The 25,184-nt window shown below is 41.8% G+C and overlaps 1 protein-coding gene across 1 annotated transcript in view; it reads right to left on the bottom strand.

The window, feature by feature from the left end:
* The window catches only part of LOC122939112 (sodium/hydrogen exchanger 5-like), a 62,465-nt gene that overhangs the window by 30,925 nt on the left and 6,356 nt on the right, over positions 1-25,184 (bottom strand). Inside the window, exons 3-5 of the mRNA XM_044295100.1 lie at positions 21,361-21,581; positions 20,871-21,073; positions 2,483-2,572 (exon numbers count right to left, since the gene is read on the bottom strand). Of these exons, the coding sequence (XP_044151035.1) occupies positions 2,483-2,572; positions 20,871-21,073; positions 21,361-21,581 (514 nt within the window). The remainder of the gene's footprint in view (positions 1-2,482; positions 2,573-20,870; positions 21,074-21,360; positions 21,582-25,184) is intronic.

The following is a 25,184-nucleotide window of genomic DNA, read 5'->3' as shown; positions in this document are numbered from 1 at the left end:
TTTGGTGGGCCCTCAAAATAACTTAACACACAGTCATTAATGTCTAAAACGCTGGCAACAAAAGTGAGCACACCCCTAAGTGAAAATGGCCAAATTGTGCCTAAAGTCTCAATATTTTGTGTGGCCACCATTATTTTCCCGCACTGCCTTAACTCACTTGGGCATGGAGTTCACTAGAGCTTCACAGGTTGCCACTGGAATCCTCTTCCACTCCTCCATGGCGACATCACGTAGCTGGTGGATGTTAGAGACCTTGCGCTCTCCACCCTCCGTTTGATGATGCCCCACAGATGCTATTGGGTTTAGGTCTGGAGACATGCTTGGCCAGTCCAGCACCTTTACCGTCAGTTTCTTTAGTAAGGCAGTGTTTGTCTTGGAGGTGTGTTTGGGGTTGTTATCATGTTGGAATACTGCCCTGCAACCCAGTTTCGGAAGGGAGGGGGATCATGCTCTGCTTCAGTATGTACTAATTTGATGCAGTGTGCGGCGTATGGTCTGAGCACTGACAGGCTGATCCCCCACTCCATTAACCTCTGGAGCAATACCAGCAGCACTCATACATCTATTTTGAAAGGGCAACCTCTGGACATGACACTGAGCACGTGTACTTAACTTCTTTGGTCAACCACGGCAAGGCCTTTTCTGAGTGGAACCTGTCTTTTTAAACCGCTGTATGGTCTTGCCCACCATGCTGCAGCTCAGTTACAGGGTGGCAATCTTTTTATAGTCTAGGCTAGGGATGCTCAACCTGCGGCCCTCCAGCTGTTGCAAAACTACAACTCCCAGCATGCCCTAATAGCTGTAGGCTGTCCAGGCATGCTGGGAGTTGTAGTTTTGCAACAGCTGGAGGGCCACAGGTTGGGCATCCCTTTGTAGGCCATCTTTATGTAGAGCAACAATTCTTTTTTGCAGATCCTCAAAGAGTTCTTTGTCATGAGGCGCCATGTGGAACTTCCAGTGACCAGTATGAGACAGAGTGAGAGCGATAACACCAAATGTAACACACCTGCTCCCCATTCACACTTGAGACCTTGTAACACTAACGAGTCACATGACACAGGGGACATAAAATGGCTACATGGCTATTTTGAGGGCACACCTACATTTACCGTACACTCTTATTCAAGCTGTGCACTGACTACTTTACATTGTATCAAAGTATCATATCTTCAGTGTTGTCCCATAAAAAGGTATAATGAAATATTTACAAAAATGTGAGGGGTGTACCCACTTTTGTAAGATACTGTATAGGGCTGAAACGATTACTCGATTGAAGTGAGTAATTCTACACAAAAAAAATCATTGATGCAAATTTTTTGCATCGAGGATTCTTTTGTGTCATGTGACCATGGAGCAGGAGTGAAACGCTGGCTATTACGTACCGCTACGTGGTCACCCGCTGGCCCGTACCACGCTGCACTGGATCCTGACACATTGTCAGGTCATAGTGCACGTAAGCGAGCACTATGACCCAGCGCTGTGTGATGTCAGGATCCAGTGCAGTGCGCGGAGAAGAGGAGGAAGGAGCTGTGGAGCGGCACCCCTACAGGAAAGGTAAGTATTTTATTTCACTGGCGCTGGGGACATGGCAGCAATTGATGACATGGAGGGGCTGACTGATGGCAGTGGGGGACATGGAGCGGCTGATCTGATGGCACTGGGGGAGTGGGGGACACGGAGGGGCTAATCTGAATGCACTGGGGGACATGGAGGGGCTAATCTGATGGCACTGGGAGACATGGACGGGCTGATCTGATGGCATTGGGGGACATGGAGGGGCTGATCTGATGGCACTGGGGGACATGGAGGGGCTGATCTGATGGCACTGGGGGACATGGAGGGGCTGATATGATGGCACTGGGGGACATGAAGGGGCTGATCTGATGGCACTGGGGGACATGGAGGGGCTGATCTGATGGCACTGGGGGACATGGAGGGGCTGATCTGATGGCACTGGGGGACATGGAGGGGCTGATATGATGGCACTGGGGGACATGAAGGGGCTGATCTGATGGCACTGGGGGACGTGGAGGGGCTGATCTGATGGCATGGAGGGGCTGATGGCACTGGGGCAGTGCAGCTAAAGGCACTGGGATAGGGGACAGTTGAAGGCACTGGGGGAACGAAGCTGATGGCACTGGGATAAAGTGGAGCTGATGGAACTGATGCACTTGGGCTGATCGCACAGGGGGGAACTAATGGTGTTGGGGACTGATGACAGGGGGTCTGATAAGTTTTTATAATGGAAAACAGTCTATTATTTAATTTTATCATATAAGATTACTCGATCAATCGTAAAAAAAAAAATCTATAGAATACTTGATTACTGAAATAATTGTTTACTGCAGCCCTAATACTGTATATACCGCCCTATTTCCTCCAAACCACAGAAAACCTGACCCTGGCTCTGCGGTTTACTGAGGATACCTAATTAGATGGCAATGGATGGAGGATGAACAGCTGCTATGGCTGAAGATCTTACATGCTCATTCAATTCTTCACTCAGCGTAGGCTTGTGGTGGTCTTGCCTCTTCACTTTTAGCCACTTGACAAGAGGTTTGATGGTCAGACCCTGAAACAGAACAGAAGAGGGGGCATTTTTTATTTTAGATCAAGGTTCAGGATCAGTCTTTTTAGTAATAAAACTTCACCTACTGCTAAGCTTTCCGAAAACCTAATTTCCAGGTCATGTAAGGAGAACATGTGCTCGCCAGAACTTCACAGACCAGCGACATATGAAAAGCCATGATATATCATAAAACAACTGGAGATATCAGAGAGGGATATGGACTAAGGAATACTAGAGCACAGTAAGCTGAGGAATGACACCCAATGCCAGGCAGCTGCTGTAAAGGCTAGGATGATCTTGGTTTAGGACCACTGGAATGTGTAAGCTTTGTATGATCTGTCATTAAGCTCTAATAGGACTATATGGCAACACAGAAATGTGAAGTACAACGTCCAACAATGGTATCATGAAAACATGATAATCAGGGCTAGCTCATCTGAATGTAATGATACTTTTCACTTAAGAGATCCTTCGCTTCATTCTAGAGAAAAAGTACTTTTAATTCCTATGCAAATGAGTAGACACATGCATTGAAGGCGGGCCCAAGCCACTATGTGCACCTCTGATCCTCCAGCTTCCTTTGCTAGCCCCTCCCTCTCCTTCCTGATTGACGGGGATGGGAATTATAACTATGCAGGAACCTGGCCCTGTCAATCAAGAAAGAGAGGGATGAGATCGAAGAGGAAGTATAGGTATAGCAAGGGTGCACAAAGTGGCTTGGGCCCGCCCTCAGTGCACATAACTGCTCATTTGCTGCACATGGATTAAAAGTTCTTTTTCTGCAGAATTAAGCAATGGATCACTAAGTGAAAGGTGTCATTACATTCAGTTGAGCTAGATCTACAAGGCATTGTGCTGGGTGTAAGGGTGCATTCACACGACTGTATTTTTGGTCTGCAACCGATCCACATTTTTTGCGGATAGGATGCGGACCTATTCATTTAAATAGGTCTGCAAAAAATGTGGAGAGCTCACATGCATCTGTATGTCTGTTCTGTGGCCCCACAAAAAAGAAAGAAATGTTCTATTGTCCATTTTGCAGACAAGGATAGGCATTGTTACAATGGATCCGCAAAAAAGCGCATGCAACAGGGATGTCACATGGATGTCATCCGTATTTTTTGCAGATACGTATTTTGCGGACCGCAAAATACATACGGTCCTGTGAATGCAACCCGTACAGTGAATCCCCTCCAAGATTTCTCCCGTGCTTCTCCCACACTCTGGAACTCTACCCCAAAATATCAGACTCCCACCTACCGTGTAATCCTTCAAAAGAAACCTGAAAACCCACCTCTTCAGACAGGCCTACAACCAGTGACCCTGCTGTCTCTATACCGCCTATGACCAACTTCACTCTCACCTACTGTGTCCTTCTCCCATACCTTGTAGATTGTAAGCCCTCACGGGCAGGGCCCTCTCTCCTTCTGTACCAGTTTGTAACGCCTCTTGTTTATGATTAATGCAATTGTCTGTATTATGTATCTGCACCGCTTATCATATGTACAGCGCTATGGGATTAATAGGCGCTTTAATAATATATTAATAATAATCATTTCCTAGTGACAAATCCCGTTTAAAGGGATTGTGTGGCCTTGGAGCCGACCACCCCTGGGGTCCTATTCTGTGTCTCTGAAAATAAGTGGAGTGGAGTGGAGTAAAGCTTTGATAAATTTTGCATTTCATATTTTGGGACTCTGAATAGTTAGGGTTCACATAGACTAATTGTTCCCAATGATCAATTGTAATCTGTGGAAGAATCAGGCACTTGTTCAATTTCTTTGCAGCGCCACCACAGGTGGAATAAAAATTACACATTTACCACTGAAATCAATGATACTGCTTGAGTAATACAAATAACTGCCGGGTCCTCCAGGGAGAGAACACTCTTTATAACCGCTTTCTACGCCAACTCTAGGTCTATTTGTCAGTATACTGAGCCATCCACGTATTACACGTGTACACAGGCTTCTCAATTTCAGTTGTTGATATTTGCTGAACAGCCACAATTGTCGTAACATATGTCTTATTAGTGTAGATTGTCAGATCCTAAGGGTAGAGCTCACACCTAATGAATTTAGTCTACACTATGCTGTCAGCTGTGTGCGGCTTTGTGTACTCATTATGTGTTTTTCTATGTACATGAGTGGTCTCCAACTTATGGCACTTGCCCTGTGACAACATCCGGTTGTCTTTATGCTCAGCCATTTATTATAATAAGTTGACCATGTAGCCTATGGCAGAAAAACAAGCAGATACGACTGAAGGCTAAATCCCCCTAAAGCAGGGATGCACAACCTGCGGCCCGGGGGCCACATGCGGCCCTCGATACCATTCTGTGCGGCCCCCAATCATCTGGTAACAGACATGTATATCTAGGTCTTGTGGCTGCTCACATGTATCTTTCATGTATTTTCCCATTAGATGGGAGTACTAGAAGTGTAACTAGACATTTATGATATATACTGTATGTTCAATATGCCATAAAAATAGTATTTCAGTTGGTAATACCCCTTTAAGTTTTATTTTCGGCCCTTGGAATTGGTTCAGGTTCACAACGTGGCCCCCAACCAGAAAAGGTTGTGCACCCCTGCCCTAAAGCCTCATTCACACGTCCCTGTCTGTACTCAAATCCATGAGCAGGTGGTCAGTGATGCATCCGTGAAGCTGTCCATGAAGGATCAGTGTTGGGTTCGTGTGTCCGTTTTTTGCTGTCCGTGTTGCATCAGTGTTTCACTGACATTAAACAGATGAAAAATAATTTTCAAAGCATCTCTTCTTAATGATCTGTGAAACATGGATGCAACACGGATGGCATCCATGGTTTTCACGTAACCTATAGACTATGGCCTCATGCACACGGCCGTTGTGGCGGCTCGGATGCGGACCCATTCACTTCAATGGGGCCGCAAAAGATGCGGACAGCACTCCGTGTGCTGTCTGCATCCGTTTCTCCGTTCCGTGGCCCCGCTAAAAAAATTTAACCTGTCCTATTCTTGTCCGCGCTTTGCGGACAAGAATAGGCATATTTTGAAGGCTGTCCGTGACGTTCCGCGAATTGCGGAACGCGCACGGAAGCCATCCGTGTTTTGCGGATTCGCGATTTGCAGACCGCAAAACACACCACAGTCGTGTGCATGAGGCCTATAATAGACGTGATGGATCTGTGAACATGGACAAAATAGAGCATGTATCCGTGCTAAAACAGTGATGTCTGAATACACACATTAAAATGAATAGGCACGTGTGCTGTACGTGGAGAACACGTACAGCACGCTTCCGTGAAACACTGACGTGTGAATGAGCACTTGTCTGCCGGATCATTCCTATAATCTGGTAGGGTTGTCCCTGGTGACTAAAACGATATCTGTCTTGTAAAAATGCTTTCTTTTGTTCCCGAGAGAAAAATACTTTTATTCTTTGCACATATTAAGGCTTCAGTGCACCGAGAGGCGTGGGCTGCACTGGAGAGTAGATGCTAGGACACGCCCCTTAGTGCACTGAGGCCCTAATTTTCATAAAGAATAAAAGTTTTTTTTTTTTTTTTCAATAACGCTGCAACCGATTTTCACAAGGCAGGTATCATTTTATTCAGCAGAATCAACCCTGGCAGGCAGCTAATAGAGTTATTTCTGTTAATGGGCACTCTTTATGTAATGGCATATCAATAGAATATGCCATCACTATAGGATCAGTGGAGGTCCAACTACTAGGAACACCCCAACCATGACAATAAAGGGACTGCAATGGTGGAGTAGCACGATGTCCCCTTCTAAGTTCACCCTGTGCAGTGCCCCAGCAATCCAACAGTGCAGGAAACTGCAGCCGGATCCATGAGATGAGGGATGACTTGCGCCGTATTTGCACTATTAAAGGCGAGAAAGGTGGTCAGGGCTAATTAGAGGGGGCACGACATTTCCAACAGAAAATGGTACGAAAAAGGGACACATATACACCTGCTCATAGAAGGCATAGATTTCATTTCCTAAATTAAAGACAGACCAAAAGACACCAACATGCTAATAGCACCTCACCTCTTAATAAATATGCTGCATTTTACACTGTAAATTAAACACCAGTCTTATTAAATCTGTCCCAATATATCACACAATCAATGGAAGATACACAGTCACATGGGGTCTTTCTCCTCCTAGGACCCTCTGTATTTGGGGCCACAGACTGCTAAAGAGATTCTCATTACTTCCCCTGTCCCTACTGTCTGTGATGATAACTAGATATGTGACACCCACTGATACTCCCCGGACAGGTGAAGTCTCTGATCTGTAAACAGGTTAGCTACGGTCAAAAACTGAACTTATTACAGAAGGCGGCTGCTGGAACCGCAAAGCAAGAGAACAAAATTAAAAAAATAATAATGACATGATTAACCAAATAGAATTCGATATAAAGGAGGCTTTATACTGAGAGCCACAGGAACAAAGGAATAGTATATGTCGTATCCTCAAAAGCTTTCCAGCCGAAAGAAACAATGATTGTATCGTACCAGATAGTATGTCTCACATAGTGGTTACTACCTAGCTTCACCACACCCCGGCTACACTGTGTTATTTGGTTCTTCTGGGAAGATTTGGACCTCTCTAGTAAATGGGGCCACCTTTATTTTTATTTTATTTTTTCCAGGGCCACTTTAAGTTTCCAGTCCGCTCCTGATCTCCTGTATATAATTATATATGTACAGCTGGTATAAGTTATACATCTTCTTGTATATAGTGATATGGAGCATGCTGGTATAACCTGGGCATCTCCTGTATATAATTATATATGTACAGCTGGTATAAGTTATACATCTTATTGTATATAGTGATATGGAGCATGCTGGTATAACCTGGGTATATCCTGTATATAATTATATATGTACAGCTGGTATAAGTTATACATCTTATTGTATATAGTGATATGGAGCATGCTGGTATAACCTGGGCATCTGCTGTATATAATTATATATGTACAGCTGGTATAAGTTATACATCTTCTTGTATATAGTGATATGGACCGTGCTGGTATAACCTGGGTATCTCCTGTATATAATGATATATGTACAGCTGGTATAAGTTATACATCTTCTTGTATATAGTGATATGGACCATGCTGGTATAACCTGGGCATCTCCTGTATATAATTATATATGTACAGCTGGTATAAGTTATACATCTTATTGTATATAGTGATATGGAACATGCTGGTATAACCTGGGTATCTCCTGTATATAATTATATATGTACAGCTGGTATAAGTTATACATCTTCTTGTATATAGTGATATGGAGCATGCTGGTATAACCTGGGTATATCCTGTATATAATTATATATGTACAGCTGGTATAAGTTATACATCTTATTGTATATAGTGATATGGAGCATGCTGGTATAACCTGGGTATATCCTGTATATAATTATATATGTACAGCTGGTATAAGTTATACATCTTCTTGTATATAGTGATATCGAGCATGCTGGTATAACCTGGGTATCTCCTGTATATAATTATATATGTACAGCTGGTATAAGTTATACATATGCCTGTATATAGTGATATGGAACATGCTGGTATAACCTGGGCATCTCCTGTATATAATTATATATATGTACAGCTGGTATAAGTTATACATCTTCTTGTATATAGTGATATGGACCACGCTGGTATAACCTGGGTATCTCCTGTATATAATTATATATGTACAGCTGGTATAATTTATACATCTTCTTGTATATAGTGATATGGAGCATGCTGGTATAACCCGGGCATCTCCTGTATATAATTATATATGTACAGCTGGTATAGGTTATACATCTTCTTGTATATAGTGATATGGAGCATGCTGGTATAACCTGGGTATCTCCTGTATATAATTATATATGTACAGCTGGTATAAGTTATACATCTTATTGTATATAGTGATATGGAGCATGCTGGTATAACCTGGGCATCTCCTGTATATAATTATATATGTACAGCTGGTATAAGTATTACATCTTCTTGTATATAGTGATATGGAACATGCTGGTATAACCTGGGTATCTCCTGTATATAATTATATATGTACAGCTGGTATAAGTTATACATATTCTTGTATATAGTGATATGGAACATGCTGGTATAACCTGGGTATCTCCTGTATATAATTATATATGTGCAGGTGGTATAAGTTATACATCTTCTTGTATATAGTGATATGGAGCATGCTGGTATAACCTGGGTATCTCATAGAAACATAGAATGTGTCGGCAGATAAGAGCCATTTGGCCCATCTAGTCTGCCCAATATACTGAATACTATGGATAGCCCCTGGCCCTATCTTATATGAAGGATGGCCTTATGCCTATCCCATGCATGCTTAAACTCCTTCACTGTATTTGCAGCTACCACTTCTGCAGGAAGGCCATTCCATGCATCCACTACTCTCTCAGTAAAGTAATACTTCCTGATATTACTTTTAAACCTTTGCCCCGCTAATTTAAAACGATGTCCTCTACATTCAGTTTTTCTTCTTTTAAATATTCTCTCCTCTTTTACCTTGTTGATTCCCTTTATGTATTTAAACGTTTCTCTCATATCCCCTCTGTCTCGTCTTTCTTCCAAGCTATACATGTTAAGGTCCTTTAATCTTTCCTGGTAAGTTTTATTTTGCAATCCATGTACCAGTTTAGTAGCTCTTCTCTGAACTCTCTCCAAAGTATCAATATCCTTCTGGAGATATGGTCTCCAGTACTGCGCACAATACTCCAAATGAGGTCTCACTAGTGCTCTGTAGAGCTGCATGAGCGCCTCCCTCTTTCTACTGGTAATGCCTCTCCCTATACACCCAAGCATTCTGCTAGCATTTCCTGCTGCTCTATGACATTGTCTGCCTACCTTTAAGTCTTCTGAAATAATGATCCCTAAATCCCTTTCCTCATGTATATAATTCTATATGTACAGCTGGTATAAGTTATACATCTTCTTGTATATAGTGATATAGACCATGCCGGTATAACCTGGGCATCTCCTGTATATAATGATATATGTACAGCTGGTATAAGTTATACATCTTCTTGTATACAGTGATATGGAGCATGCTGGTATAACCTGGGCATCTCCTGTATATAATTATATATGTACAGCTGGTATAAGTTATACATCTTCTTGTATACAGTGATATGGAGCATGCTGGCATAACCTGGGCATCTCCTGTATATAATTCTATATGTACAGCTGGTATAAGTTATACATCTTCTTGTATATAGTGATATGGAGCATGCTGGTATAACCTGGGCATCTCCTGTATATAATTATATATGTACAGCTGGTATAACCTGGGTATCACCTGTATATAATTATATATGTACAGCTGGTATAAGTTATACATCTTCTTCTATATAGTGATATGGAGCATGCTGGTATAACCTGGGCATCTCCTGTATATAATTATATATGTGCAGCTTGTATAAGTTATACATATTGTATATATAGTGATATGGAGCATGCTGGTATAACCTGGGCATCTCCTGTATATAATTATATATGTACAGCTGGTAAAAGTTATACATCTTCTTCTATATAGTGATATGGAGCATGCTGGTATAACCTGGGCATCTCCTGTATATAATGATATATGTACAGCTTGTATAAGTTATACATATTCTTGTATATAGTGATATGGACCATGCTGGTATAACCTGGGTATCTCCTGGTACATATTGTATAAGGGGGTACATTATCATATGCATGGATTGTGATGTATATAGTACAAAAGAAGTTACATTAAGCATGTCCACCACAAGCTGCGCTCAAATAATATATTGTATAATTGGATTATAAACCGTACTAATGAGTGACATTTTGCACCCTGTAAGAAATTTATTCTCACCCTAATGGGCCCAGAATTGTAAATGCAGGGCACCAGCACTGCCAGCTGTCATTAACCCTTTACAGGGTTGCCTTCAGAACCTGCTCTGCGTCTTACAAACCTCCCTCTTGGACATAACCACAGCAGTGAAAGTGTTAACAGCGGCTCCAACTCAATAATAATTGAATCACATCAGAAAGTTCAGATGTAAATAGCGGGCTCATTAGAGGCAGATCTGATTGGACTATCCCGGGCTATAGAGAAGTTATGAGTGGCGCGTCTGCTGGCCGGGGCTGCGGTGCAGCTGATGTATCCAAAGCGGGTGGTGAATAATGAGGCACATTATACAGACAATGTGTAAGTGAATTATACCCTGAAGAGAAACTAATGGACCTGTCACATTATCATCTTAACCCAATCTTCCCTGTCACTTCTTTAATGGATTTGTCTATTCTTATGTCAATACAGTTGTTTAATGAAAGTGCGGCAACTTTGTGTTTCAGTTGTGCTTGCTGTCAGTGAATGGGGATATTCAGAGACTGAAAACTCACACACAACTATACTTCTCACAAGATGAGGAATTGTTACAATTATTTCCAAGGTTGACAACCTGCCCTGCTAGATTGTTACAATGTATCAGTGCAGGTAAAATGTATCAGTCTGGAGTCTGAGTTTACCTCACACAGTATTGTCTAGATGGCATACAGTTGTAACAAACCCTCAGCAGCGAGAAGTATTAGTTCTGACCAGTATTGTATCCTGTAGCTGTAAACCACTTCCAATCTCTGACAGCAGTCGGATTTCTGATTAGTTTTCTTTTTGGTTTCTCAGTTCCTTTGTTAGGCATCATGGACACGACAGTTGTTTTTTGCATCCGCAAATTGTGCGTCCGCAAAAAAAATGAATGCAGCATCAGCGGCCAATTTTGAAGCGCAGGGCCACAAAGCAGGTAAGCAAGCCTGCAAGCAAACACAAATTGGGCATATTGAACCATTGGACATCGGCGCTGACGGTTTAACACCTTAAAGACCCTGCCATATTTCACCTTAAGGACCAGGCCATTTTTAGCAAATCTGACATGTGTCACTTTATGTGGTAATAACTTTAAAAAGATTTTACTTATAAAGGCCATTCTGGGATTGTTTTCTTGTCACATATTGTACTTCATGGCAGTGGTAAAATTGAGTAAAAAAATTTCATTTTTATTTATAAATAAAATACCTAATTTACAAAAAAATTGGGAAAAATTAGCAAATTAGCAAATTTCTTATTCTCTACTTCTATAATAGATAGATTAGTAATAACTCCAAAAATAGTTATTACTTTACATTCCCCATATGTCTACTTCATGTTTGGATCATTTTGTGAATGCCATTTTATTTTTGGGGGACATTAGAAGTTTAGGAGCAAATCTTGAAATTTTTCAGAAAATTTCAAAAACCCACTTTTTAGGGACCAGTTCAGGTCTGAAGTCACTTTGTGAGGCTTACATAATAGAAACCACCCAAATGACCCCATTTTAGAAACTATACCCATCAAGGTATTAAAAACTGATTTTACAAACTTTCTTAACCCTTTAGGTGTTCCGCAAGAATTAATGGGAAAATGGAGATGAAATTTCAGAATTCACTTTTTTGGCAGATTTTAAATTTTAATCAATTTTTTTTCCACTAACAAAGCAAGGGTTAACAGCCAAACAAAACTCAATATTTATTCCCCCGATTCTGTAGTTTACAGAAACACCCCATATGTGGTCGTAAACTGCTGTACGGGCACACGGCAGGGCGCAGAAGGAAAGGAATGCCATGTGGTTTTTGGAAAGCAGATTTCACTGTTATAATTTTAAGATTCCATGTCACATTTGAAGACCCCCTAATGCACCCCTAGAGTAGAAACTCAAAAAAAGTGAACCCATTTTAGAAACTACACCCTCAAGGTATTCAAAACTGATTTTACAAACTGTTAACCCTTTAGGTATTCCACAAGAATTAATGAAACATGGAGATGAAATTTTAGAATTTCACTTTTTTGGGCAGATTTTCCATTTTAATAAAAAGATTTCCGCTAACAAAGCAAGGGTTAACAGCCAAACAAAACTCAATATTTATTGCCCTGATTCTGTAGTTTACAGAAACACCCCTTATGTAGTCGTAAACTGCTGTATGGGCACACGGCAGAGCACAGAAGGAATGGAATGCTATATGGTTTTTGGAGGGCAGATTTTACTGGGATAATTTTAAGCTACCATGTAACATTTGAAGACCCCCTGATGCACCCCTAAAGTAAAAACTACAAAAAATACCCCATTTTAGAAACTACGGGATAAGGTGTCAGTTTTGTTGGTACTATTTTAGGGTATATATGATTTTTTATTGCGCTATATTACACTTTTTGTGAGGCAAGATAACAAAAAATAGCTGTTCTGGCACAGTTTTTATTTTTTGTTATTTACAGTGTTCATCTGACAGGTTAGATCATGTGATATTTTTATACAGCAGGTTTTTACAAATGCGGCGATACCTAGTATGTATACTTTATTTATTTATTTAAGTTTTACACAATAACACAATAAAATAAAAAATATAAATCATGTTTTAGTGTCTCCATATTCTGAGAGCCATAGTTTTTGAATTTTTTTATGTGATTGTCTTAGGTAGGGTCTCATTTATTGTGGAATGAGATGACGGTGTGATTGGTACTATTTTGGGGTGCGTATGACTTTTTGATCGCTTGCTATTACACTTTTTGTTGTGCTGCAAGTTGACAAAAAATATATATATATTTTTTTAAAGTGTTCGGCTACATGCACACGACCGTATGTGTTTTGCGGTCCGCAAATTGCGGATCCGCCAAAAAAAGGACGCCGTTCCGTATGGCATCCGTCTTTTGCGGATCAATTGTAATAATGCCTATCCTTGTCCGCAAACTAGAAAAAAATAGGACATGCACTATTTTTTTTGTGGAGCAACAGAACAGACATACTGATGCGGACAGCACGCGGTGTGCTGTCCGCGTTTTTTGCGGACCCATTGAAATGAATGGGTCCGCATCCTATCCGCAAAAAAAAATGAACGGACACGGAAACAAAATACGGTCGTGTGCATGAGGCGTTCACCTGAGGGGTTAGTTCATGTGATATTTTTATAGGTTGTAACGGACGCGAAGATACCTAATAGGTATACTTTTTTTATTAATTTATTTTAGACAATAACATCATTTTTTTATAAAAAAAAAATCATGTTTCAGTGTCTCCATATTCTGTGAACCCTAAGGGCTGTTTCACACGAGCGGATGCCGTGCGTGGCATCCGCTCCGTGAAAGAGTGCCAAGACCCGATGCAGACTGCAGAGGCACGGAGCATTATCACTAATGTTAATGCTCCATGCCTCTGCAGTCTGCATCGGGTCTTGGCACTCTTTCACGGAGCGGATGCCACGCACGGCATCCGCTCGTGTGAAACAGCCCTTAATTTTTTAATTTTTTGGGCGATTGTTTTAGGTAAGGTATCATTTTTGCAGGATGAGATGACGGTTTGATTGGCACTTTTTTGGGGTGCATATGACTTTTTGATCGCTTGCTTTTACACTTTTTGTGATGTAAGCCAACAAAAAATGGCTTTTTTGACACCGTTTTTATTTTATCTTTTTTACGGTGTTCACCTGAGGGGTTAGGTCATGTGGTATTTTTATAGAGCAGGTTCTTACGGACGCGCCGATATCTAATATGTTTACTTTTTTTTTTTTTTTACATTTAACACAATAAAAGCATTTTTGAAACAAAAGTTTTGGATTTTTTTTGGCGATTGTCTTACTTAGGGGCTCAATTGTTGCGGGATGAGGTGACATACACCTTTTTGATCGCTTTGTGTTGCACTTTTAGTGATGTAAGGTGACAAAAAATGTTATTTTTTTTTTTACGGTGTTCACCTGAGGAGTTAGGTTATGTGATATTTTTATAGAGCCAGTCAATACAGACGCGGTGATACCTAATATGTCTATTTAAAAATATATATATTTACTTTATTTTGGGAAAAGGACGCTTATTTTTTTACTTGAAACTTTATGGGGGGTTTTTTTTATCATAAAAAGCCACTATTTTTCACTTTTTATATTTGTCCCACTGTGGGACTTCACCTTTTCAGGGTTTTATCCCTGTTTCAATTCAGTACAATACATTCTGTATTGTACTGAATTGAACTGTCAGCGTCTTACACAGCAAGGGCTGTTTCACACGAGCTGATGCCGTGCGTAACATCCGCTCCGTGAATGACAGCCAAGACCCGATGCAGACTGCAGAAGCACGGAGCATTAACATGATTCATAATGCTCCGTGCCTCTGCAGTCTGCATCGGGTCTTGGCTGTCATTCACGGAGCGGATGTCACGCACGGCATCCGCTCGTGTGAAACAGCCCTAATGGTCCATTCACACGTCAGTATTTTTACCTTTCCAGATAAACGTTCCTTTTTTTTGCAGATCTGTTTTTCAGTACAACCTTCAGTTTTTTTACTAAAGTGCGTCCGTGTTATAACCGATGCTGGTGGATGCAGCACGGATCCGGCTGCCAGTAACAGCCGGATCCGTGCTGCCGATTGCGGCGCCGCAAGTGGGGGAGAGGAAGGACCGCAGGACGAGAATGCTCGTCCTGGAGCGCCAAGTGCCGGCGATTTAGAATGAGCATTCTCGTCCTGGGTCCTTAACGTGTTAAGGGTGCCTTCACACCTGTTCGGAAATTCCACCAGAAAATCAGCAGGTGACGATTTTTACAAAGTTGCAGATTTTTTTTGCGTGAATTATGGTGCGGATTTCATTGCAGATTTTTTTGCAGTGTGTTCCACTGTAGAATCAATTTCCCTATGAACCGAATGGAGATATTCTCATACAGGAAATCCGCAAAACATAACATTATTTACGCTGCGGAATGTAACTTCCACTGCAGAATAAAACAGAAGACAATTTCAAGCCCCCCTAGGATAACATGAGGAAAGTCTTGGTGCTTCATTTATCAAAACTGTCTAACAAGAAAATTGTCTTAGTTGCCCATAGCAACCAGGGTTCACATTTCCCTTTTTCAGAACACTTTAAGAAATGAAAGGAGAACTCTGATTGGTTGCTATGATTGGCTATTGGCTATTGGTTTTTCTGTTACAGATTTTCTTTTGGAAATTTCCACCATGTCTGAGAGCTCTGTAATAATGCCTATTACTAGCGGCATGCATGTGCTGTTCCGGGCACATGTACAGCTAGAAATAGATAGTGGCCAACCTCATTAAATGGTGCAATTAGCACTATGGGGCACATTTAGGCCCCTTTCACATGAGCGAGTTTTCTACGTGGGTGCAATGTGTGACGTGAACGCATAGCACCCGCACTGAATCCTGACCCATTTATTTTAATGGAAAAAACTGAACAGCTGAACGCAATCGCAGACAAAATTGACTGAACTTGCTTGAAAAATGGTGCGAGTTTCTCTGAACGCATCCGGACCTAATCCGTCACGCTCGTGTGAAAGAGGCCTTACAAAGACCAGCGTTTTCACGCTGTCCTTTGTTTCCCCCTGCGCTGCTAGAGGATAAGCCTAATTTATGACAAGTTGTTCCCCTCATCATGAATTTTGCTATCCTCCAGCAGCCATGTGCCCCAGCATCATCCGCACCTATAATGCAAACACTTGTATCCGTTCATAACGGATCCGTCTTGACTTACATTGAAAGTCAATAGGGGGCGGATCCGTTTTCAATTGCACCATATTGTGTCAATGAAAAACTGATCCGTCCCCATTGACTTACATTGTATGTCAGGACGGATCCGTTTGGCTCTGCATCGTCAGACGTCTTTAAAACGCTGCAAGCTGCGTTTTAGTGACCATCTGAAAAACGCAACGGAGACCAAACGCAGCCAAATTGATGCATTCTGAACGGATCCTTATCTATTCAGAATGCATTGGGGCTGAACTGATCCATTTTGAGCCGTTTGTGAGAGCCCTGAAATGGATCTCACAAGCGGAACCAGTGTGAAAGTAGCCTAAAATAGTCGCAGGTCCCTTGATAAATAACTCCCTATAGCGTTTTAGTCTCAGAAAACTGCAGCATTCTTTTCGGTGTACATTTATTTACTTATTCAAATGAATGGGTCTAGAAACTAAAGGGATGCATCCGGACGCTATAATGACATATCCGTGTTTTGTGAAAGGAAAGGGACGGTGGGGACGGTTGTTTGAATCTAGCATTACAAGGTGTTTGGATGTGTGACCGTGAACAGCTAGTCTGCAGATTTTAGTGACTTCACTGACTTGTCCCGGGGGTGAATATTCACCTCAAGGGCAACCCGGGCTTTGTTCCATTGTGCATGTCACTGTTTAGATGTAGACATGGCTGGTCAGCGAGGGAGGAAGCATCTGTAGTTTGCTCGCTTACAATGTGCTTCCTTCTATATCTGCTTATTAGATTTGTGATACAAGAAGCACATACAGGTGTGCACTAGGCAAGTTATGGCTATGATGAAGTGTCAAAGGTAGATGTCCCAGGTGTGAAGCTGAAAGCTCTTGGTCCGTACACAAAAGCTATACCTAGTACCCACACAATAACCCTATATGATGGCTTCACACTACGTTATAGTCATTTCCAACTTCTGGCTCTATAGCTACCGTAAAGTCACAGGCTGGAGGCCACTGCCATATAGGACTATATACAATATAAAAATCCAGCTATAACGAATATATTAAGAGCGCTCTATAAAGAACGACCCCATCGCTATGCAATCATTAGAGTTTCACATATAAAGCTTCTCATTGGGGGCTACGAATGGGTCGTGTCCACATGTGACTGCTACTGCTGCACCCGGTATAACTAGGACTCTGGATGGGTCACAGCTCAATGATCAAAAATCACAGAAGTAGACAAGAAACAATTACCGGTACAAAGAAAGAGTAAAGGAGTTCAAAGAAAAAGAGCTCTTTTTCCCCATTTCTGTTTGCCATATCTGGCATCTACTTGGCCACTTTCATACCAGATTAAAAGGAACTTTACTTTACACACTCCCATCTATAACTAGGACATGAAGTGTTGCAATGTAATACAGATTCTGCCACCTAGTGGAAATGTTGTTGAACTGCAGGGCTATAATGACCAACGAGGGGGCAAAAACCTATTTAGTCTCTATATAACCCACTTATATGCTAAGAGCTAGTTACAGTATTTTACCTATAAAGTACTGTAGTCTATGAACAGGGCTCACCATACGCTGGCAAGTCGACGTATCAATGACAGATTACAGGTATAGTAGGAGTAAGATTTCTATGGCTGTACTGTGAACATTGGTTTGAAGATAGATTCAGACTTAACAAATGCAGAATCTCCGTAAAAAATCTGCAATTGCAGAGGTGACCAACCTCAACATTTTCACATTAGGAAAAAACTGTATGAAAACTGCAATAATAGAGGCTGGATGCAATTCTCATTAATGCTATGATTTTACTGTGACTGACAGACATTTACTCAAGAGCTGCACTCACTATTCTGCTTGTAGAGTCACTGTGTACATACATTACTTATCCTGTACTGATCCTGAGTTACATCCTGTATTATACTCCAGAGCTGCACTCACTATTCTGCTGGTGGAGTCACTGTGTATATACATTACATTACTTATCCTGTACTGATCCTGAGTTACAGTGTATATACTGTATTATATTCCAGAGCTGCACTCACTATTCTGCTGGTGGAATCACTGGGGCACATTTACTTAAGTATTGACATCCTTTTTTAGTATAAAAAATGCAGTTTTAGACAGCATTATTTTTAGTTGCATTTACTACTGAAATTGCGCCTGTTTTTTAGGCTTTGACTACTTCGATTTTTTTAGACTAATTTAAAATGTTTTCTAATTTTAGTGATTTTTTTCGGACCTATTTTTGTAGGTGTGCCTTTTATGTACCTAAATTTGTCTCAAAAACAGTCTATTCCACCCCAGGGCTCTCGTACTTTTCTTTATTTGTTTTGAGTAGTGAAGTGCGACTTTTTTGCATTAAAAGTAGCACTTTCCTGGAGACATGCAACTTTGTGCCGTAAAGATATGACTTTTTTCATGCGTAAATAATTTTGTCGAGTATTTGTTAAAAGTCACCCATCAGTTTATGAATTAGACGAGGCGTACTTTTTTTAGTCTGAACTCTGGTGGTTCTTTTTCAGTTAGGGCTCTTTCACACGAGCGGATCCTGTGCGGGTAATCCGCTTCGTGAAAGAGAGCCAAGCCCCGCTCCGGACAGCAGAGACACGGAGCGTTAACATGATTGATAATGCTCTTTACCTCTCTGTGACCTTTGTACTACAAAATCACAGTGACAATTTTATCTCACTGTCATTTTGTAGTAAAAAGATCACAGAGAGGCACGGAGCATTAGCAATCATATTAATGCTTCGTGTCTCTGCTGTCCGGAGAGGGGCTTGGCTCTCTTTCATGCAGCGGATTACCCGCACGGCATCAACTCATGTGAAAGGGCCCTTAGGCCCCTTGCAGACGGGCGTGTCCGGATAAGGTCCGGATGCGTTGCGGCAAACCCGCGCAAGTAGGTACGCAATTGCAGTCAGTTTTGCACGCGCGTGATAAAAAACTGAATATGGTACCCAGACCCGAACTTCTTCACAGAAGTTCAGGTTTGGGTTCAAGGTTGTGTAGATTGTATTATTTCCCCTTATAACATGGTTATAAGGGAAAATAATAGCATTCTGAATACAGAATGCATAGTACAATAGGGCTGAAGGGGTTAAAAAAAATAAAAAAAAATATTTAACTCACCTTAATCCACTTGTTCGTCCAGCCGGCATGTCTTCTGTCTTCTTCTTTGAGGAATAGGACCTTTGATGACGTCACTGCGCTCATCACATGGTCCATCACATGATCATTTACCATGGTGGTAGATCATGTGACGGACCATGTGATGAGCGTAGTGACATCATCAAAGGTCCTTTTCCTGTGCACAGCAAAGAAGAAGACAGAAGAGAAGCCGGGCTGCGCGATCTAGTAGATTAAGGGGAGTTAAATTATAATTTTTTTAAATTTAACCCCTCCAGCCCTATTGTACTAAGCATTCTGTATTAAGAATGTTATTATTTTCCCTTATAACCATGTTATAAGGCAAACTAATAATGATCGGGTCCCCATCCCGATCGTCTCCTAGCAACCGTGCGTGAAAATCGCACCGCATCCGCACTTGCTTGTGGATGCTTGCGATTTTCACGCAGCCCCATTCAATTCTATGGGGCCTGCGTTGCGTGAAAAACAGAATATAAAACATGCTGCGATTTTCACGCAACGCACAAGTGATGCGTGAAAATCACCGCTCATGTGCACAGCCCCCACAGAAATGAATGGGTCCGGATTCAGTGCGGGTGCAATGCGTTCACGTCACTCATTGCACCCGCGTGGAAAACTCGCTCGTGTGAAAGGGGCCTTAGACAGGTTCTTATTAATTTAGACTGCTCTAATAAGTACGTCCATGAAAAAAGTCTGTGCAGAAAAAAGTTGCATGTCTCTCGGAAAGTGCGACTTTTAATGCAAAGAAATCGCACTTCACTCCAAACAGACAGAGAAAAGTATGTCAGCCCTGTAGTAAAGTAGAAATTAGACTCTTTTTGCAACAAATACAGTTGCAAAATAAGACACAAATACATAACTGGGTCAGAAAAGTCAGAAAACTTCTGAATTTGTTTAAAAAATATATCAAAATAGGCAAACAAGGCGCAACACCCTCAAAAAGAGGCTTAATTTCAGTAGTAAACGCGACAAAAAAATAAGACTAAGGCTACTTTCACACTAGCGTTCGATCGGATCCGTTCTGAACGGATCCGATCATAATAATGCAGACGGAGGCTCCGTTCAGTACGGATCCGTCTGCATTATTTTAGCATAAAACAGCCTAAGTGTGAAAATAGCCTCGTACGGATCCGTCCAGACTTTCAATGTAAAGTCAATGGGGGACGGATCCGCCTGAAGATTGAGCCATATTGTGGCATCTTCAAACGGATCCGTCCCCATTGACTTACATTGTAAGTCTGGACGGATCCGCACGGATCCGCACGCCTCCGCACGGCCAGGCGGACACCCGAACGCTGCAAGCAGCGTTCAGCTGTCCGCCTGTCCGTGCGGAGGCGAGCGGAGCGGAGGCTGAACGCCGCCAGACTGATGCAGTCTGAGCGGATCCGCATCCATTCAGACTGCATCAGGGCTGGACGGCTGCGTTCGGGTCCGCTCGTGAGCCCCTTCAAACGGAACTCACGAGCGGACCGACGAACGCTAGTGTGAAAGTAGCCTAAGACAGCATTTTGTTAGACGAAAAACAGGCGCAAACACTTGAGTAAATGTGCCCCATTACCTTCACTACCTTCACTGTATATTAGTAATAACACAAACCTAACTGAATCCTTCTAAAACAAGAAGCACAGCTATAATTCACCTACCTGAAACATGACTGTAAAAAACACCACCACGATCGTAGTTGCCACAAAATAGTCTTTAGCTTTCACTTTTCTCCTATCTAGCAAAATGACTAGAGCAAAGGCGACTGCACCCCGAATGCCACCGTACGACATCACAACTTGGTCTATCCTGTCCAGTGGGAGGAGTCTAAAGTGGTTTAAAACGCATGTCTGCAGCACAACACCTAGGATACAAAATGTGATTATTTCATAATTGGCTTCGCTTTAACTTCAGTCATCGTCATTTCTGGGAGAACTTTAAAAGGCCTTTAGGAGGCCAGCAAGAAGACACCCCCCAACGTATTACTTAAAATGTCCAGCCTGCATCGTACTCCAGAGCTGCAGTCAAAATTCAGCTCTGAAGCCTGCAGAATTAGTGAATACAGCTGTAGACTAATATACTATACATATAGTAATTATGAAAATGTATGCATTTAGAAATATTTAAAGGGAAAAAAATGCAAAACCTCACCAACAGCCCTGAACACAAAGATGAAGAGGAGTGTGGACAGCACCAGGGCCGTGTCCCACATCCACTTGGAGGTGTCCACTGCTGATATTCCAAGGAAGATGAAGATGATCGTCTCAGAGCTGCTGGCTAAAGTCTTCATCGTGTACTTGACAGTGGTCCTGGACTTGTTGGAGATGTTTGCTTCAACATATTTTTTGCAGCACAAGCCACAGAATGTCACCCTGTGCAGAAATTATAAAGATTTCTACCATTACGTAGCTTTCACCATGCACTATACATATAACCACAAATCTATGGTTAAAAAAAACTACATCTCTCATGATTAATGATTAACCAAATGGAAAAACATAAACCACCAGCAACCCTCTACCCAGAGCAAACAGATTACCTGTATTTTCCAACTGTAACACTAGATGGAGCTCCGACTTTGCACTTTCTTTGGGCCTCACATTTTTTGATGTTTTGATTATAACTTGCAGCATATGGAACATTTATTGTGTTGTGAACCCCATTACTCAAAATACAGGCTCGAAAACTGGCAGATCATCTAGAAAGGCAGCTCAAGCATAATCACTGTGTAGTGAAAAATTCTGACATCTCCTCACTTAGGCCCCTTTCACACAAGCGAGTTTTCCGCGAGGGTGCAATGCGTGACGTGAACACATAGCACCCGCACTGAATCCTGGCCCATTCATTTCATTGGGGCTGTGTACATGAGCGTTTTCTTTCATGCATCAGTTCTGCGTTGCCTGAAAAACACAGCATGTTCTATATTCTGTGTTTTTCACATAGCCCTGGCCCCATCCGCAAGTGCGGATGCAGTGCCTTTTTTCACTGATGGTTGCTAACACTCGTTTTTTATCACGCGCATGAAAATCGCATCAAAGCGCATTGCACCCGCGCTGAAAAAACTGAACAACTGAACGCAATTGCAGACAAAACTGACTGAACTTGCTTGCAAAATGGTGCGAGTTTCACTGAATGCACCCTCAATGCATCCGGAGCCAATCCGTCACGCCCGTGTGAAAGAGGCCTTACTTTGTAGTTTAATTGCTCCCCACTTTCAAGATCTCTGCTTGCTAATTTTTGTTTACATTCTGAGACTAGAAACCTGAATGATCTAGCTCTGATTAATAGCTGCAGGGTTCATAACAGTGTCTCAGAGCTGTTAATGTTTTTCTGGGTTCTCAGCTGCTGGAGGCAGTCAAGGGTTTTTAAATTATGACAACAAGCAAAGATATTGAAAAGTTGAAGATTTTTTTTTGTTAGGCTACTTTCACATCTGTGCTTTCCCTTTCCAATACTGAGATCAATCACAGGATCTCAATAGCGGGCAAAAACACTTCTGTTTTGTCCCCATTCATTCTCAATGGGGACAAAACTCAACTGAACGAAACGGAATAGGAATACACCAGAACAAATTCTGTTCCATTTATTTGCGTCCCCATTGTGTACAGAATAACGCTGCAAGCAGCGTTTTTATATCTGCGATGTGGTTGGAACAAGACGTCAGGACTCACAATGTAAGTCAATGGGGACGGAAATGTTTTCTCTGACACAATAGAAAACGGATCCATCCCCAATTCACTTTCAGTGGTGTTGATGACGGATCAGTCATTGGGGCGACTGGCTTTTTAGGTCATGTGATTTTTTTTTATATAGCAGGTTCTTACGGACTCGGCGATACCTAATATGTCTACTTTATTTGTGTGCGTTTTACACAATTATTTCATTTTTGAAACAAAAAAATCATGTTTTAGTGTCTCCATAGTCTGAGAGCCATAGTTTTTTCAGTTTTTGGGCGATTATCTTATGTAGGGTATGATTTTTGCGGGATGAGATGACGGTTTGATTCGCACTATTTTGGGGTGCGTATAACTTTTTGATCGCTTGCTATTACACTTTTTGTGATGTAAGGAGACAAAAAATTGCTTTTTTTACGGTATTCACCTGAGGGGTTAGGTCATGTGATATTTTTATAGAGCAGGTTCTTATGGACGCGGCAATACCTAATATGTATACTTTTTTTATTTACTTAAGTTTTACACAATACCAGCATTTTTTAAACAAAAAAAATGATGTTTTAGGGTCTCTATGTTCTGAGCCATAGGTTTTAAATTTTTTGGGCGATTGTCTTAGGTAGCGGCTCATGTTTTGCGGGATGAGGAGACGGTTAAATTGGTACTATTGTGGGGGCATATGCCTTTGTGATCACTTGGTGTTGCACGTTTTGTGATGTAAGGTGACAAAAATGGCTTTTTTTACACCGTTTTTATTTTATTTATTTTATGGTATTTATCGGACAGGGTGGATCATATGATATATTTATAGAGCCGGTCATAACGGACGCGGCGATACCTAATGTGTGTGTTTTTTTTTTCTTCTTCTGTTTTTTATTATAAAATAAGGGCAAAGGGGTGTTTTTTTTTTCTTTTTTTACTTTATAAATGTTATTACTTTATTAATTTTATTAAAAACACTTTTTTTTACTTTACTGTATTGTAATGCATTGCCTGTAAGTGTATGAGTCATACACTAACAGGTTGCCTAGGAGACGCAGCCTGAGGCTGGATCTCCTCGGCTCCCGTAGAAGGCAGGTCCCGATGCACGGCATCGGGCTGCCTTCTGAAACATCTAGTCCCCGCCACAGCAGTGTGAGGACTCGATAGGCTCACTCAAACACAAACCCCTTCTATGCCGCGGTCAGCGGCATAGAACGGCATGGAAGGGTTTAATCCGCGGCGATCGCCGATACGAGGGGGGGTCACAGGATTTCAGCAGTTCTGATCACCACCCGCCACGCGCCGGTGATCGGAAATACACAGGGCGTACAGGTATGCCCTGTGTCCTTAAGCACCGGGACATCAGGGCGTACCTGTACGCCCTATGTCCCCAAGAGGTTAAAGTAACTACAACCGGATCCATTCATAACGGATGCAGACTGTATTCTCATGACGGAAGCATTTCTGCTGATCCATGACAGATCCAGCAAAAATGCTGGTGTGAAAGAAACCTTACATACACTTTTGCCCCCCTCCTAAGTCATGCCATAATCATTATTTGGACATGTACAGGACCCCTGCAGTGCATACTGCACATTACTGCAGACACGTGGGCTCCAGCTGATATTGCTTTGAAATTTGCAGAGAAGCAGGTCATGCAATGAGTCACGGAGGAGCTCTGATTTCACCTTTTCCTTTTCACACCGCTTGTGACTCAGCTTTTCCATTATTATTTTTTTTTATAAGGCAGAGAGAAAGTGAGGAAAAGCAAGAGTGGGTGCGATATGGGGAAGCGGCTCCACATTTGACTCTACGCTGAGATGCTGTTAATGGAATTTTAAATAACATTTTTTAATAAAAGTCGTTGCTCATTCTGCACGTTGTACTGGAGGCGTCCATCCCAGGGCTGGGACCATAAGAACATAGATCTCATCTGTATTACATATTAAGTCTGCGCCAGGATTAATTGGGCCATTGAAAGACACTGGTCCCGCTTTGTAACCCACTGTCTTAGAACCACTTACCAACCCATCTCTTCTATACTTCCATACACATCTCTTACATACTGGTAGCATCCGATGGTGTCTGATTGTTTCTGTGATGCTGCTGGGGCCGATGCCATCACCACATGGTGACATTACCACAAACTAACAAAGGAGCCTATCACTTTTTTTCATGCTATCCTTTCGACGGTCATCTATAGAGACCTGCAGAGCGCTAGAGCTTGTACAGCACTTTCCTGGCAGCAGAATTTATTTATGTGCTGCATCAGAGAAATCTGGACTTTACACAGTTATATAGCAAGATAGCTGGTATAGCATA

The sequence above is a fragment of the Bufo gargarizans genome, chromosome 5 (assembly GCF_014858855.1).
Source record: "Bufo gargarizans isolate SCDJY-AF-19 chromosome 5, ASM1485885v1, whole genome shotgun sequence".
NCBI lineage: Eukaryota > Metazoa > Chordata > Amphibia > Anura > Bufonidae > Bufo > Bufo gargarizans.
Note: the sequence above shows the minus strand (reverse complement) of the source record. Positions and strands in the feature narration are given on the sequence as shown.